At 34.4% G+C, this 13934-nt stretch overlaps 2 protein-coding genes across 3 annotated transcripts in view; one reads left to right on the top strand and one right to left on the bottom strand.

Moving 5' to 3' along the window:
• LOC117327797 (platelet binding protein GspB-like) overlaps positions 1-13934 on the top strand; it is a gene marked incomplete in the record, with an annotated part of 631084 nt that overhangs the window by 130422 nt on the left and 486728 nt on the right.
• LOC117327802 lies at positions 2511-3704 on the bottom strand. 2 transcript variants are annotated; one of them, XM_033884982.1, is made up of 2 exons: positions 3435-3704; positions 2511-2941 (listed from the first exon to the last, which is right to left on the bottom strand). In XM_033884982.1, the coding sequence occupies exons 1-2, from the start codon at positions 3676-3678 to the stop codon at positions 2751-2753; spliced, it is 435 nt and encodes a 144-aa protein (XP_033740873.1). In that variant the 5' UTR covers positions 3679-3704; the 3' UTR covers positions 2511-2750. The 2 variants fall into 2 exon arrangements, with proteins under 2 accessions (XP_033740873.1, XP_033740874.1); XM_033884983.1 differs by having other exon boundaries at positions 2511-2935.

Raw genomic sequence — 13934 nt, 5'->3', positions numbered from 1 at the left:
ATTTGAAAACTTATTTCATTTATTTATTAATGCAAAAGATGATATTATTTGACACTGTCCTAGGGACCATCCAAATATAGGGTAGGTCAGAGACTTTTATTTCAAAATTAAAAGCATTAGAATATAAATATTTCATTAAAAATTTGAAAAAAAGTCTATTACTGAAAAAGAATTGTTCAATATACTGCAAGCGTGTACTAAGTACATGCACAGTAGTTCCTTGAAAGTTCGTGTCATCGTAAAATATGTACGAGATATGATTCTCAAAACGTCGTTGCTCCTCAACATAAACAAATATCAGCTGATCAAGACATCAAAGCATCAACTAACGACACAGTAATTTCACCAAACAAACAAACAGTTAAGAAATTAAATATTACATAGTTAAACTTCACCTGTCTCAAAAACGTTAATAAGCACGTAACATTTACACTAGGCCTACTGCAAGCCTACGACTCCGTACGAGTTTAGATTTGTTATCGAAAAGAAAATTGAACGCTGGTCTGGGTTGACGATGAATACTGATCCTGGAAAGCATTAAATATGGTCATAATAGAACAACTGTAACCTCCAATGTCACTTTTAATATGACATAATATTAAAAAGTGCTGGTCCTGACGGGAAAATGTAATACAACTCACTTAGAATGCAGCTAAAGCCTGGAGTTGAACGAGCAAGCGGCGTGAAGTCCCCAGTGTTATTCCATCCAGAATTCATCGGGGAATCATTTCAGTGATAATACCCGATGAGTTCAGGATGGCGTTATTCTATAGTTTTCCTTTATTTATGCGGACAAGATGACCAAACCAAGTGCGTTATAATTTCTATTCCGTATAAACTTCATACGGCAATTTTTACGGACCTAATGTTAATGCAGGCTTTAAAAGACATCATCAAGATGACTCGCGCAAAACAAATATAAAACCAGTTGATCTGTAATGCTTTTTAATGCTGATAACTATGTATGCCGATCCGGTCCATCTGTTCAACCGTGCTTGACGGAAAGGAAACACCTGGCCTTGCGTCATTAAAACAGGCAGCCTATTTATAGGAAATTACCCCAGTCGAGTAGAAAAATACTGAGAAGGTCGAAAAAAAGGCCATTTTCAAAACAATATTGTGGCCGTTCTGCTTAAAATATCGAAAAACTAAACAGACTGTTTTATTCGGGAAACATTTATCTCTTTGTATGACCGTTGTATATATCCGTGGATTTTTTTCTTAATTTTGAGGGTGATTTAAACCGAACCTCTCGGTCAAAATGTCGATTTTGGCATGTTTGACCCATAATATTTCAGATAAACGATTTTCCACAGTGATACCAGATACACCCAGACCTAGATCGAGCCGAGTTTTAAATGGCTCAAAGTATCAACCGAATTGTATGTGCCAATTTTTCTGTCCTCAAATCGCTATTATATCCGGCAAAATAGGCGAATTAGCTCGTATTATCATTACGTTCCGTAAGGAACGATAACTCTAATGAGTTATCGCCCCTCACTACACTTCATTCTTTATTTATAGTATTTTTTCAATGTATAAAACGGACCTTTCATTACAATAATATATCGATAGTTTCTTATTTAAATACAAAATATCTAACCCTGCGAAAACTCAATATTTACGTCTCTAGCTAGCCAAATACAAGTATGCCTAATTTTCGTATCACAATTGAAATGTGTACTGTTTTTGGACTTTGCGATTAATATAAAGTAATAATAAGGAAAGCTTGACAATCAATTAACAATGGATTAAGTAAAATACTATCGATTTACCCATTTATACATATGTGTCATTGCTCAGGTCGTCGTTGTTACTTATCAGATTTACATTGGATGCCGATATCGGCAGGTCGTCGTTGTTACGTATCAGATTTACATTGGATGCCGATATCGACTCTGATAGTTCGCGTTTATTTTCTGAAGCATTATTGCATATAATTTGAACATGGTTCATTAATCACTATTTATTTAACATTGTTCTAAATGACAAAAGGTAAACCGTATATATCATAATAGTAAAGTGTTTGCGTCCATCCAGTCATTCGCCTGAGTGTCACCAATTGATAATAAACTTCGGTGCAAGTAGTCTAGCAATAATTCAAATAATGTGTAATTGTTTTAAATTTTTACACATTAGAGACCTTACTTATTTGGGACAATTTTAAACAGGTCCAGGGATAATTTCGCAATTCTTTACACGGGTCTTATAATCAAAATTACAGTACTTAAAGGCATATATTTTCGATTGCCATGACCTTAGTTGAATTCTTCGGATACAATTAAATTGACGTGTTAATACATCCGCTTGCAGTGCACTTGTTTGGCTATATACAAGTTTGGCTATATACAAGTGGCCCATCGTTGGACCAACAGTGTATGTCAGATAGCCAATGTTGGCCCATCGTTGGACCAGCATTGTATGTCAGATTGCCAACGTTGGACCATCGTTGGTTTCAAGTGTGTATTTCCAACTATTGGTTTCACCTTCATAGGTCCAACATTGGCCCAACGTAACAAACAGTAGATAAAGTGATGCTTATGTGTAATGCTGGCAACATAAAAATTAATCAGTTGTCATATTGGCAAGTGCTTTACAATTTATTTGTATATGATGACAATACAGTGATTAAATGTACATTATTCTCTTTTACAATCAACAGTTTTGAATACAGTATGTTATTGTATCATTATAAAGAGTCAAAACTGATAAATGATTATCAGATGCTAATTTTAGTTATCTGTCCCAGATCAGTCCTGTTCGGAATTGTCACTAAGCACAGCATTGATAGTTGCAGTAGCTGCCTGTTGTGCCCTTTTTTGTTCCTCTCTCCTTTTCCTGCCACCATCGCGATCACAAGCAAATCTGAACCAATCTTTTGCAATTGCTGCAATTTCCGAATCTGTTGCTGTCGCACACAGGCGGTTCTTCCTTACTGTAGCTGTTGGAATAAATAAACAATATATCAAATCTACACAGAATGTAAAAATCAAGCGGCACAGATGGCCTGAATCGCTAACCTGGACATTTCTGCAGTTATGGCATTATGGCATTAAAGTAATTTACATTATTATATATAGATTATATATATATATGAAGTTTGTCAAATAGTAATAACGACAGTACAGACAAGTATTTTCGAGGCAATCTGACCCTTTATCAAGAAACAAGGGAATTACAAACGATCTGACATTGAACATGGAACAGCTACACAAAGTTTGTAGATAAATATACTTAGTATATATGTGTGTGTGTGTGTGTGTGTAAGAAATGAAAAATAAATTCTGAAAACTTTATGACCCCGATATGTAGCAAGCAAAAGTGTACGTACGGTAGTGTACGTACGGCAGGTGGTCTTGTGGAATTAATTAATATACTAAAATTACTTCAGGAATTGAAACATAATTAAAAAGCAAATCATATAGCCTACTTACATTGTCTTTTGATCAAAGAAATGCTCTCTTTCTTCTTCGTGATTAATCCAAATATCTTCTGTGTAAGTCGAAATAGCACTGTACTGTGTACAACTAGTTGAACAGCTCGGACAAGGTCCCTGATAAGAATGTAACATCTGCAGGCAGCTTGACCATCCCTAGTATCAGATGTCACGGTTACCAAGGGAACTGGTCCGACCCTTGCTGTGAGAAGCGCTGACCCAGTTTTGTGGGCAGTAAACATGCATAGATAATGGCATCCTTAAACCGGCCACTGAAATATTTACCAAAACATTTATGTCCTTGTTCCTGTTTTACTACAGTATAAAAGACTTTAATTTATGATTAGTTATTCTCACGCAAACAATACATTTTATTATATAGTGATTTTGAAAAAAAAATCACTATTAAAAAATCTTATGAAGTGTATTTTAAAAAATGGTTGATAATATATATATATCAACTTTGATTACAGATAATCACTTTTGTTTGAATTTGTTGTAAACCTGCTTCGGCTTACAACATCGGGTACGTAGGACCAACGTTGGACCAACCTAGGTAATTCAGCACTGAAATGTACTAACAGGGGGCCAATGTTGGGCCAACGTAGTGTTCCCAACTTATCTTCACTTGCTGTCGAGTAAAACAAGTTGTTGTTGGGCCAACGTCGGGCCAACGTCGGGCCAACGTTGTATGACTAACGCCAACCATTGGCCAACCGTACAACCATATGCCAACGTTGGCCCAACGTAGTCATGCTATCTGGGTTTCCCCATTTTACAGTGCCACTCCCACCTGATACCATAGTTGTATCACAGGTACAGAGTCGACAGTTTACCCTGTATTGGACCAAACCTACGACTACCAACGGTAACCTGATGGGGTACAGACTCACAGTGCTAGAGGGGAGTACATGTGTCCGTGAGGTCATCTTTACCTGTACATCATGCCATTGGGTAATGAAGTAAATGTAAATAAATAATATTTGATAAAGGCAATGTCTGGACAAGGAATATTGTATAACAACAATGTCGGTTTGTTTTTATTTGTGTATCAGTCTGTATCTGCTTCTTATATCAACTATAAAATCAATGGTTCTCAACTCATCTATAAATGGATACAGGATACAAGTACACATTAGGGATGTGGTGTATTAACAAATTATTTTAATTAAAATATTTGTTTGACAACCTTATTTCGGATTTAATACCTGGCCTCGTGTTTTTGTTTTTCATCTTTTTTTAAATGTTGAAGTAATTAAAGATTGTGCATGTTTTACTTGACAAAGTTGCTATCAATACTTCAGTAAATACTGTGAAATAAAATAGATACTCTGTTATTTTTCAGTATACATCATTCCCCCATACCATTACATGTGAAGTAGTAGACAAACTATCAGTGGTGGTTATGCCTGCTGACCTAGACAGCTACACCTACACCGTGGACAACCTTAACCCATACATCACCTACACTGTTAGTGTGTTGGCTGTTAATGCAGCAGGAGACGGTCACCCCCTCACAACATATGTCGTAACAGACCAGGAGGGTGAGTTTCACACTACGTTATCACTGCAGTCTGTCCGTCCGTCCGTCCAGAAATATTGTCCGGACAACTCATCTTAATCCGGCGATTCCAATGAAACTTCACACAAATATAAAGAATCATGTCTAGATTTATAGGCCTTTTTCTTTTCAAATTGTGGTTGCTTTGGTAATTTGTCACTGTGAACAGGTTTTCTGATAATTATTTTGTCAGAACCACTTTTCTCTCATACCTCGCCATTTTTTATTGAGTTTTCCCATATAAGATAACTATGTAAGATAAATCTATCTTGCATATCATTTCACGCAATCGGAGTAATCTGCGTTCAAAATGGGACAACTCTTCCATTATCCTCTGTGTCGGTTTTGAAACGTTGGACCTAACTATGAAAATACATACATTCTGAGATAAATATATATCATATCAGCAATAAACCAATAGGGCTAAATGGTTAAACGATTAGACATTTCAACCGAGCGAAAATATAACTCTGCTACTGTAGACTACTGTCAGTTGGCCTACAGGCCTGTTGTAACAGTTACAGTACAGTACAGACTGACTGTAGGGTATACAGGTTTGTCATTTGCCATTTAAAACATGCAAACACACACAATCACCTGGCAATGATAGGAAGTTGAGTAAAAAACATAAATAAATAAAGTTTATAAAAAAAGGAAATTTCAAACATCCAAACCGATGAAATGGTTCCGTTTGCGTCAGCACAGATACATGGAATTTGTTTACTTTAGGGATAATCATTAACCTGAGTATTTGGAAATTGGGAATTGGCTCTTAAATGAACGAAATTGGTAAAGATGACACCCCTCGATGTTCATATTAAAACATATTTATTTTAATTGTAATTCAGAGTCTATATTTGTGTAGAGTAACCAGGAAAACTGTCATCCTAGACTTCCAAATGCAATATGATCATCGTTATCGGCGAACCTACCTTCGTCATTCCATCAAGAAAACCACTTAAACATATAATACTCCTATCGAGTTAATGTTCGCTGGTTCACACATGAAGTTGCCAAAATCACCGTGAATTTAAAATGACCACCAACGAAACGTCGTGGCGTCATGGCGATCGAGATCGACATCAATTTCAATAGCCTTGAACTTGGAAACACTTTAACATTAGCCCTCCACCTCTGGGTTGTGAGTTCGAAACCTACAAGGGGCAGTTGCAAGGTACTGACCGTAGGCCGGTGGTTTTTCTCCGGGTACTCAGGCTTTCCTCCACCTCCAAAACCTGACTCGTCCTTAAATGACCCTGGCTGTTAATAGGACGTTAAACAAAAAAACCCAGATAATTCAAATGACAGTCGTGATGTCTTACAGTGACGTAGTATTTTATATAACAATAGGCCCACGGGCCTTAATGTCTTCCTGTTTTCCGGACAACTCCTTCCATGTTGTTGACCAAATTTCACAAAACTTCACAGGAAAATGTGCATGCATCTGATGATTTTTTTTAAAAGGTTACCATGGTAACTGGTCACTATTAAGAGGTTTTTCTTGTCCATACAACATGTTTATCCGAATTATGGTTGATTTGGTAACATGTCATTATTAACGGGTTTTTCAATTAAGAGCTATAACCCCTCAGTCGTTTGGCCGATTTTATATTTATCCAAAAAGAATTTTAAATAGATAAAAATCCAAATAAAACTGTACTTTGTTAATACCAAGAAGGGGGGACCGGACCGGGGTATTAGTAAGCCATCGGCTTATATATCTAGTTGAAACTGTGACTCATTTAGGTCTGACACAGCCTGCTTTTAGAATTTAAATTATATTCATGTATTATGTTACAATGTGCAGTTTGCACAAAATGTTTCTGCAAGCTGTCAATTCCATCCTTTGTCTAATCTTAAAATGCCTGCACGTGAAAATAAAATCTGTGTTTAAGAGTATTTTGAACACTTTTCCCGATAGCATTCCAGCAGTACTGTTTAGGCTCAGCTATGGATATGAAGTATTCAGATCTCGACATTAGTGTAAAACGCAAGTAACAACCTTTTTATAAATACTGAAATTAGTAATAAGTGAATGGAAAGAAAAATAACCATAATTGAAAATGTTAAAATCTTACCAACTTGGAAACAAAAATGAATTTGTGAAGTTTCGCATTTTTGTAGATTTGAAGAATAAAGCCAACAAAATAACCAATTCCATTTTTCGAACACTTTCAGATATCATCAGATGAATATAACGAGGTGCAGAATAATTAAAAAAAACGAATATGAATGGCAAACTGCTAGAATAAGATGTATAAGAAAGAATCAAAAGGGCAGAATCCTTGAAGTTAGTGAAAATTCAGCCCCGAATTCAGCATGTGATTATCTGTTATTTGAGAAGGTGTTCCTAAACCGAAGTCATCAGCTGTATGAGAGCTTTTCAGTGTCAAACTTCCTGTGTTTTGGTCAGAGGAAACTCTGTGACGTCACAGGTTTAACGGATTCAGAACCACCGTATAGTAAATATGTAGAAGCAAACGTGAGCATTGCCTGTAATTAATGCGAATTAGACAACAATCGTGTAAGTGCAGAATAAACTTTTTGAGTTATATTTGTGAATAAGTTAATAACAAGTACTACCGAAACCAGGGACATGTAATTTTTTATTGTTACATGTAACATCTTGCTAATTTTTTATCAATACCCAGTTACCCATGTTATTGTTGTGATTGATGCTTTATCGCCTGACCCGGAGTCCATTCTTAGCCTTGCCAATGCAATTGATCAGACGACACTTCCCAATAGAGCAAAAGTGTTATTCACAGCAACCCCCTGTGTTCTAATAATGTCAGACAGGGCACATGGCAACGTATCGTTTCGTAAACACTTGATATGTCTTTTACCCTAGGTTAGAATTAAATTGGGTTTATTTCGGCAAGTAAACAATGTACTCGTTTGGTTAGATCATCTAGTTTTGTCAATATGTATTCAGGATAGTTATTATTTAGTCGTTTCGGTCATTAACATAAAAAATCATTAAAAAAATCATCATCATCATCATCATCATCATCACCACCACCACCATTTCCACCACCAAGAAATCAATAGTATTCTATTAATCAGACGATCAGACAGTGCAAAGAAAAAAGAACTAAATCAATTCCTATATATATTTTGCAAGGAAGGACAACTAGTACATAGGTTCGCACTGTCAGGCTTTTGTGGATTTTGAGAAAGAAAATATAAATATACTGCATATTAAAGGTTTTATAGGTAAAGAATTTATGAGAATAATCAATTCATTATCCACCAGGCTGCCATATTGTGATGTGAATCCAAGTACGTTTGCTGTAGTAGTTTTTGAACTTCCTTGCAATCTCATAAACAATGAATAATTGTTTCTAGTTGACTATGACAAAAGATGCACATCGGACTCGAAAATATAGTTGCTTTAAAAAGAAAATTGTAACTTATATTTGGTTATAATTCTCATCTGAAACCATTGTATCTCTAAATTATTTTAAAATGTAAAGGAATTTTTTTAGATTTTCTTCCATTTATTTTTTTTATCCTTTATTATTAAACAAAAACTATATATATTTCAAAAAGCAGAGGTTGGGCAAGTTTTTGAAACTCAGTTATATATATCTAGCGATTTTACTGCTGATATCAATCCATAATACTGAAGAAAGGTAGTAAAAGTTCTATACAAATTCAGAAACTCGTGAAATAAACAAAATATTAAATTTATTAGATCCTTTACCAAATCATTTCCAGTAAATTTGCCAGCATTAACCCAATTTAAATAAAAGATGAAATCAATGCCAGTTCGTACCTTAGATATGTATTCTCTGTACGTTAAATCAAACTATTTTTTGTCAGCAATATGGGATATGCCACGCGATATTGTCACTGCTGCTCGCTGTTTGGACCGAGATTTGCGGGATTAAATGAACCTTCTGCGTAGAAAAACAAAAACAACAGCATTCGATATATAGCACGCGCTGCCATTACATCGATTCAACTAGTGATGTTATTTTGTTGAACCGTTTAGTTATAATTTGTATTTATTTATTTACATTCACTTTTTATACACTACCTATGATGATTCCTAATTAAAAACAATAGACTCTCGGCAAATTAATTAACGACCGAGGGGATCTTTTTCACAAACAGCAATTTTTCGTTGTTTTTCTACCAAATTTATCTAACTGTTCCGTGTTCTTTGTATACAAATGTATATATGATCGATTGTAATTGACTTGTCTCTTGATGAAGGGGTAGACTGCCTCGAAACCTCGACAATTTACTTGTTTGTACTGTCGTTATTACTACATGTCACAATACATATGTATTTATATATATGAATATACCAGAGCAGTTTTAATGCTAGAGTCGTGATTAAATGAAATTTCCTCTAAACAATGTAGATTTATGCATTTTCACCCACCATCGAAAAACATATTTCCAGAATTGTTTTGATCAGATAGAACCACCCAGATAGATGGAAGCATTCCCACAGTTCCAAAACTTATTTAATTTTATCATTGCGCTTAGGAGCCAATTCATCTTTATGATGACTTAAGTACCCTGCGCACCAAATCTTATTTAAGAAATTACATAAAAACCTGGCCATCAATTATTTTCAAACATCCATCTAAATATTTTTTGGATAACAACAGAGCCTTTCATCCCAATGAAAGTCATATATCAAAGATTTCAATTTAATATTATATATGGCATGGGGGTTTTGCAAAGTAAAGATAATTTAGCTGAGAAATAAGCAGGAACTTTATATCTGTCTTAAAAAGTAATAAAAATATGGCTGTTCTGAAGCAATATTTTTAAGTGTAATTACGATGATCTTGACTTAAGAATATGAAGTAGGTTTTTCACCCTCCTCTATTCATTTTGCCTTAGCCATAATGATACTTCCTTTGATTGTTATAAACTAAGAATTTCTTGTTTTTTCATCTTAATTTTTAATTCTTCATCATTAGGGTTAACACTGTCTTGTCAAGTTCTTTTGAGCTCATTTCTCTCGTGAAGTGTTTTATAAACAGTATATGTGATACATTATATCACATTATGAAATGCTGTCCAGAGTCTCTGTTGCTCGGTTGTGGCCAGATCCTCGAAAGCTGAATCCTCATCCCTTCAGAGTCAATCTAGTCCTGATAACCTTGTGCTTCTGTCGACGATGCGTAAATTTTACGCTGTCGCTACTTTTTTTCGTGTTATCAATTTTTCCGGGTCTCTGGGCGATATCAATATCGTTTTGGCAGTTTGAGATTGATATTGGCTGCTACATCGATCGATGCTTGGTTATAAATGATATCTATATCAGCAAAATTTCAATTATTTAATCGCCTGGAAAAATAATATTGAAGGTGCACCGGCCATCAGTTCAGAACGAAAACCGACCACAACCCGTCAATTTTACATCTTTTATACTTTGCACAGTACCAACCGATGTGTGCCAAAAGGATGTGTACAATGTAACGCGGTGCACTTTTAACTATAAAAGAAGTCAAATATATACCACAAAAAGGGGGAACGGGTGTACACTAGCTACAAAATAAAAGTGTGTCATTAGCTTCCAAGATGATGTAATACATGATGATCCATATACATTTTGTTTGCTTGATTTAGGACGCTCTTGTGGAACTGATACTTTGTATGCACCAGGAGTTGCCTTGACAGTTACCGGTGTACTTACGCTTTTGTTGACAGTCGTACTCGAGATTATGTTCAGACGTATGTATAGCATTTACACATATTGTCTTTATTATAACGAAAACATCATTTACAAAACAATATTGTAATGAAATCGTTTCTAAACAGGGTTAATATATCGAAAATCTAAAATAAAATTTGCTGGATATTTTGTTTTCAGGAAACAGACGACTTTGCTGTATGTAAGTAAATTAACTGTTTGTATCAACCTTTGTATCGATTAATCAGTATTAAAGTATTTGATAAGGAAAGTTTTTGATTTTTTTATATTACATCATTAAGTATATACTGCGTACGCATAAATAATGAAAACAGAGTGACCAAAACAACAGTTTAAACAATTAATTTAAACTAAATGAGCAGATAATCGAGATTCGTCACCCATTTACCCTTTTCCATGTATAACTGCTTTATTTATCGCAAGAACGTTTTGTGGAAAAAACATGATATGTATTGCTAAAACAGACTGTGATTGCTTTCAATTGATATTAAATTGTAATCATGTTATTTTCTAATTTGATTATTCAAGAGACGTTTCTCAAAAAAAGTTTCATAGACCTAACAGTTAGTCAGTTCAAACATATGAAAAAGTTATATCAATTCACAACAGTGTACAAAAATGTACTTGTAAACAAAAAGCAGAACTAACAATATGTAAACACTTAGTTTTCCAATAACAGGTTGGTTATATTTGATGCAGATGTTATTTTTTCACTCAAAGTCAGTTCAAAAATATGAAAAGGGGATATTAATTCGCAACAGTGTACCAAAATGTATTTGTAAACAACTGGCAGAATTGACAATATGTAGGGAAGAATCCCATGTGTTTGCCTCGTCTGCCAATACACATTAGCCGGCATTGCAGCATAATATATCTACCAGTTGATGTAATATGCTGTTTCCCCTGAGTTTGTTTTTGCCCATTTCGCCATGTTTTGTTTTCTAACTGACACTGTTACCCTGTTAAGTGTTCTCATTTATAACTATTAGTTAATATCTTGTCATTGTCCATAATGTGTTGAGATAACCTTAATATTTACACACATACATAAAATGATAATAATAATACAGTTTTACTGGGATTTCGCTTTAAAAATCGAGTAATGGCATATTCTTTCCGTTTTCCTTCTAAATATTGCCAACATATTTATAACGTTTTCAGCACAGGCCAGGTTTCGAAGCAGACGAAAATCCAGAGTGTTCAACTATCAGAACGAGGAAACATCGGCGAATCCTGCACGTACTATATATTCATAACGAATAAGTTACTTTCTATTTACATTTCATTATCTGATATTTAACATCACCAGTTAATGGCGTTAATCATGACAACTATACTATGACTTTGCTTGGTTCAAAACAACATATACCATATAATGGCTCAATACTCTTTTTTATTATTTTGATTGAACGGATTGAAACATGCGTTGGGTATTAAGCTTATATTTTGCCATATCTTAATTACAGATACAACACCTCATAGCGACTATGAAAGGTAAGACTGCTAGACGAATACAACCTTAAACTATTTGGTAATATGTTTGGCAATTGATTCAGCAGAAGTGTTTTATCTGTTGTTTTTATATCATTTCCAGATCCCCATATCAACAGCTTGATATAAGTGATATTGCCAATGCGTCCGTATACTCTGAACTTGGAGGGCCTCGTCAATGTAAGACATGCTATCATATCAAATTAAAGCTATACTTACCTGGTTCTTAACCTACACAAAGGAGCAATTGATATTATAACAAAAATTGACCTATTGTTCTGTTAGTAACGTCTTTGTCTATTCTTGGAACCTTCAATTTATGCAAGCATATGAACATAATTTTTAGGTAGTAGATATGAAGAAAATCTGTGAAGTTACCTGTTCTTAATAAAAATCCATAGTCAGATTATTTTATTTGTAGCCGCAGTTTACCAAAATGATCCAGTAAATGACAGAGATGGCGGGTAAGTAGTAATTATTCAATTCAATTCAATGCAGTTTTACAACTTATTGGATAACATAATATACATACATTTAAGGCCAAAGGCACCCACTCTTACATAATTCATCATTCATTCTACAAAATACTACTGTTGCCAGTTTGTAATGAAAAATGTTGTGACTTGCTGTGATTTAAAAGGACACTTAATATTTAGCCTCTGGAATTTTTTTATGTTATTGCATGCGTATATAGTGCGAAGCACGAGTGAAAAATATTGATTTATTCTGTTAAACAATGAATGTTTGATCAACATCAACAATATCTAAGAGTATCATTTTATTCTAGTATGCAAATGTTTTCATGATTTAAGAAAAAAATACATCAAACCAATTTAATGGCGCAAACCATCAATGTATAAGCTTATCCAATTACACTGGGAGACACGAATGTCCTAGTTTTTTCATATTTTCTCCTAATTTAGAATTGTTCACCAATTTTACCAAATAAGCACTAATTTAGCACAGCACAGACTATTTTTTCAGAAACATATCTAATTATGAAATTCACACACTAGTTTTTGCCTTCAAGCCGAATTTTGTGAAATGTACCTAATACTTCTGTGATAGGCACTAATATTGTTTTCAGTGTCTATTATTTCCCTCGATGTCTAAAAAAAGATGTATACTATCTAATTCTTTCGTTACTGTCTAAAACTAGGTGATGTGTCCTATTATTCTTCAATTTTGACTATTTGTCCTGGTCGGTACTAGAAATATTGGACAGTGTCTAAAATTGTAGAAAACGACTAGTTTTCTTGGGACAAGGACTAATTTTGACAGATTTGCTTCGGGCTATTTTATGGCACAGCAACACCAGCACTGCTAGCTGTATTCTACCTTACCTGGACAGCAGTAATCCCTGACCACCAAGCTCAGTGGCTAGCCCTGGCCTGGAGCGCTCATCCATGAAGCTGTCTTATATAATTACCTAATTGATGGATCAGGTCTTGAAATAATTAAGACACAATAGGGAAATATTTCATCATTGTGATAATTTATTTGTGAAAATTAAAACACATATGTCTAAAGTTTAGTGATATGAAAAGAACTACCCAAAAAGCTGATGAATATTTCATCAATTAAAGGATTTATTCAGAAAAATGGAGAACAAACTGTTTATTCAACATAATCATAGACGTATATATCACAATATTGTATATGTTTTAGTGACTAAATGCTATATCTATCTTTGATAACACAATAGATTAGCAGATAATGACAATTAGTCAGCGACAGTGGTACATGTATACAGGATAATACAATGG

The sequence above is a fragment of the Pecten maximus genome, chromosome 5, assembly GCF_902652985.1.
Source record: "Pecten maximus chromosome 5, xPecMax1.1, whole genome shotgun sequence".
Classification (NCBI taxonomy): domain Eukaryota; kingdom Metazoa; phylum Mollusca; class Bivalvia; order Pectinida; family Pectinidae; genus Pecten; species Pecten maximus.
The sequence above is the reverse complement of the archived record's forward strand: the minus strand, read 5'-3'. Positions and strand labels throughout refer to the sequence as shown.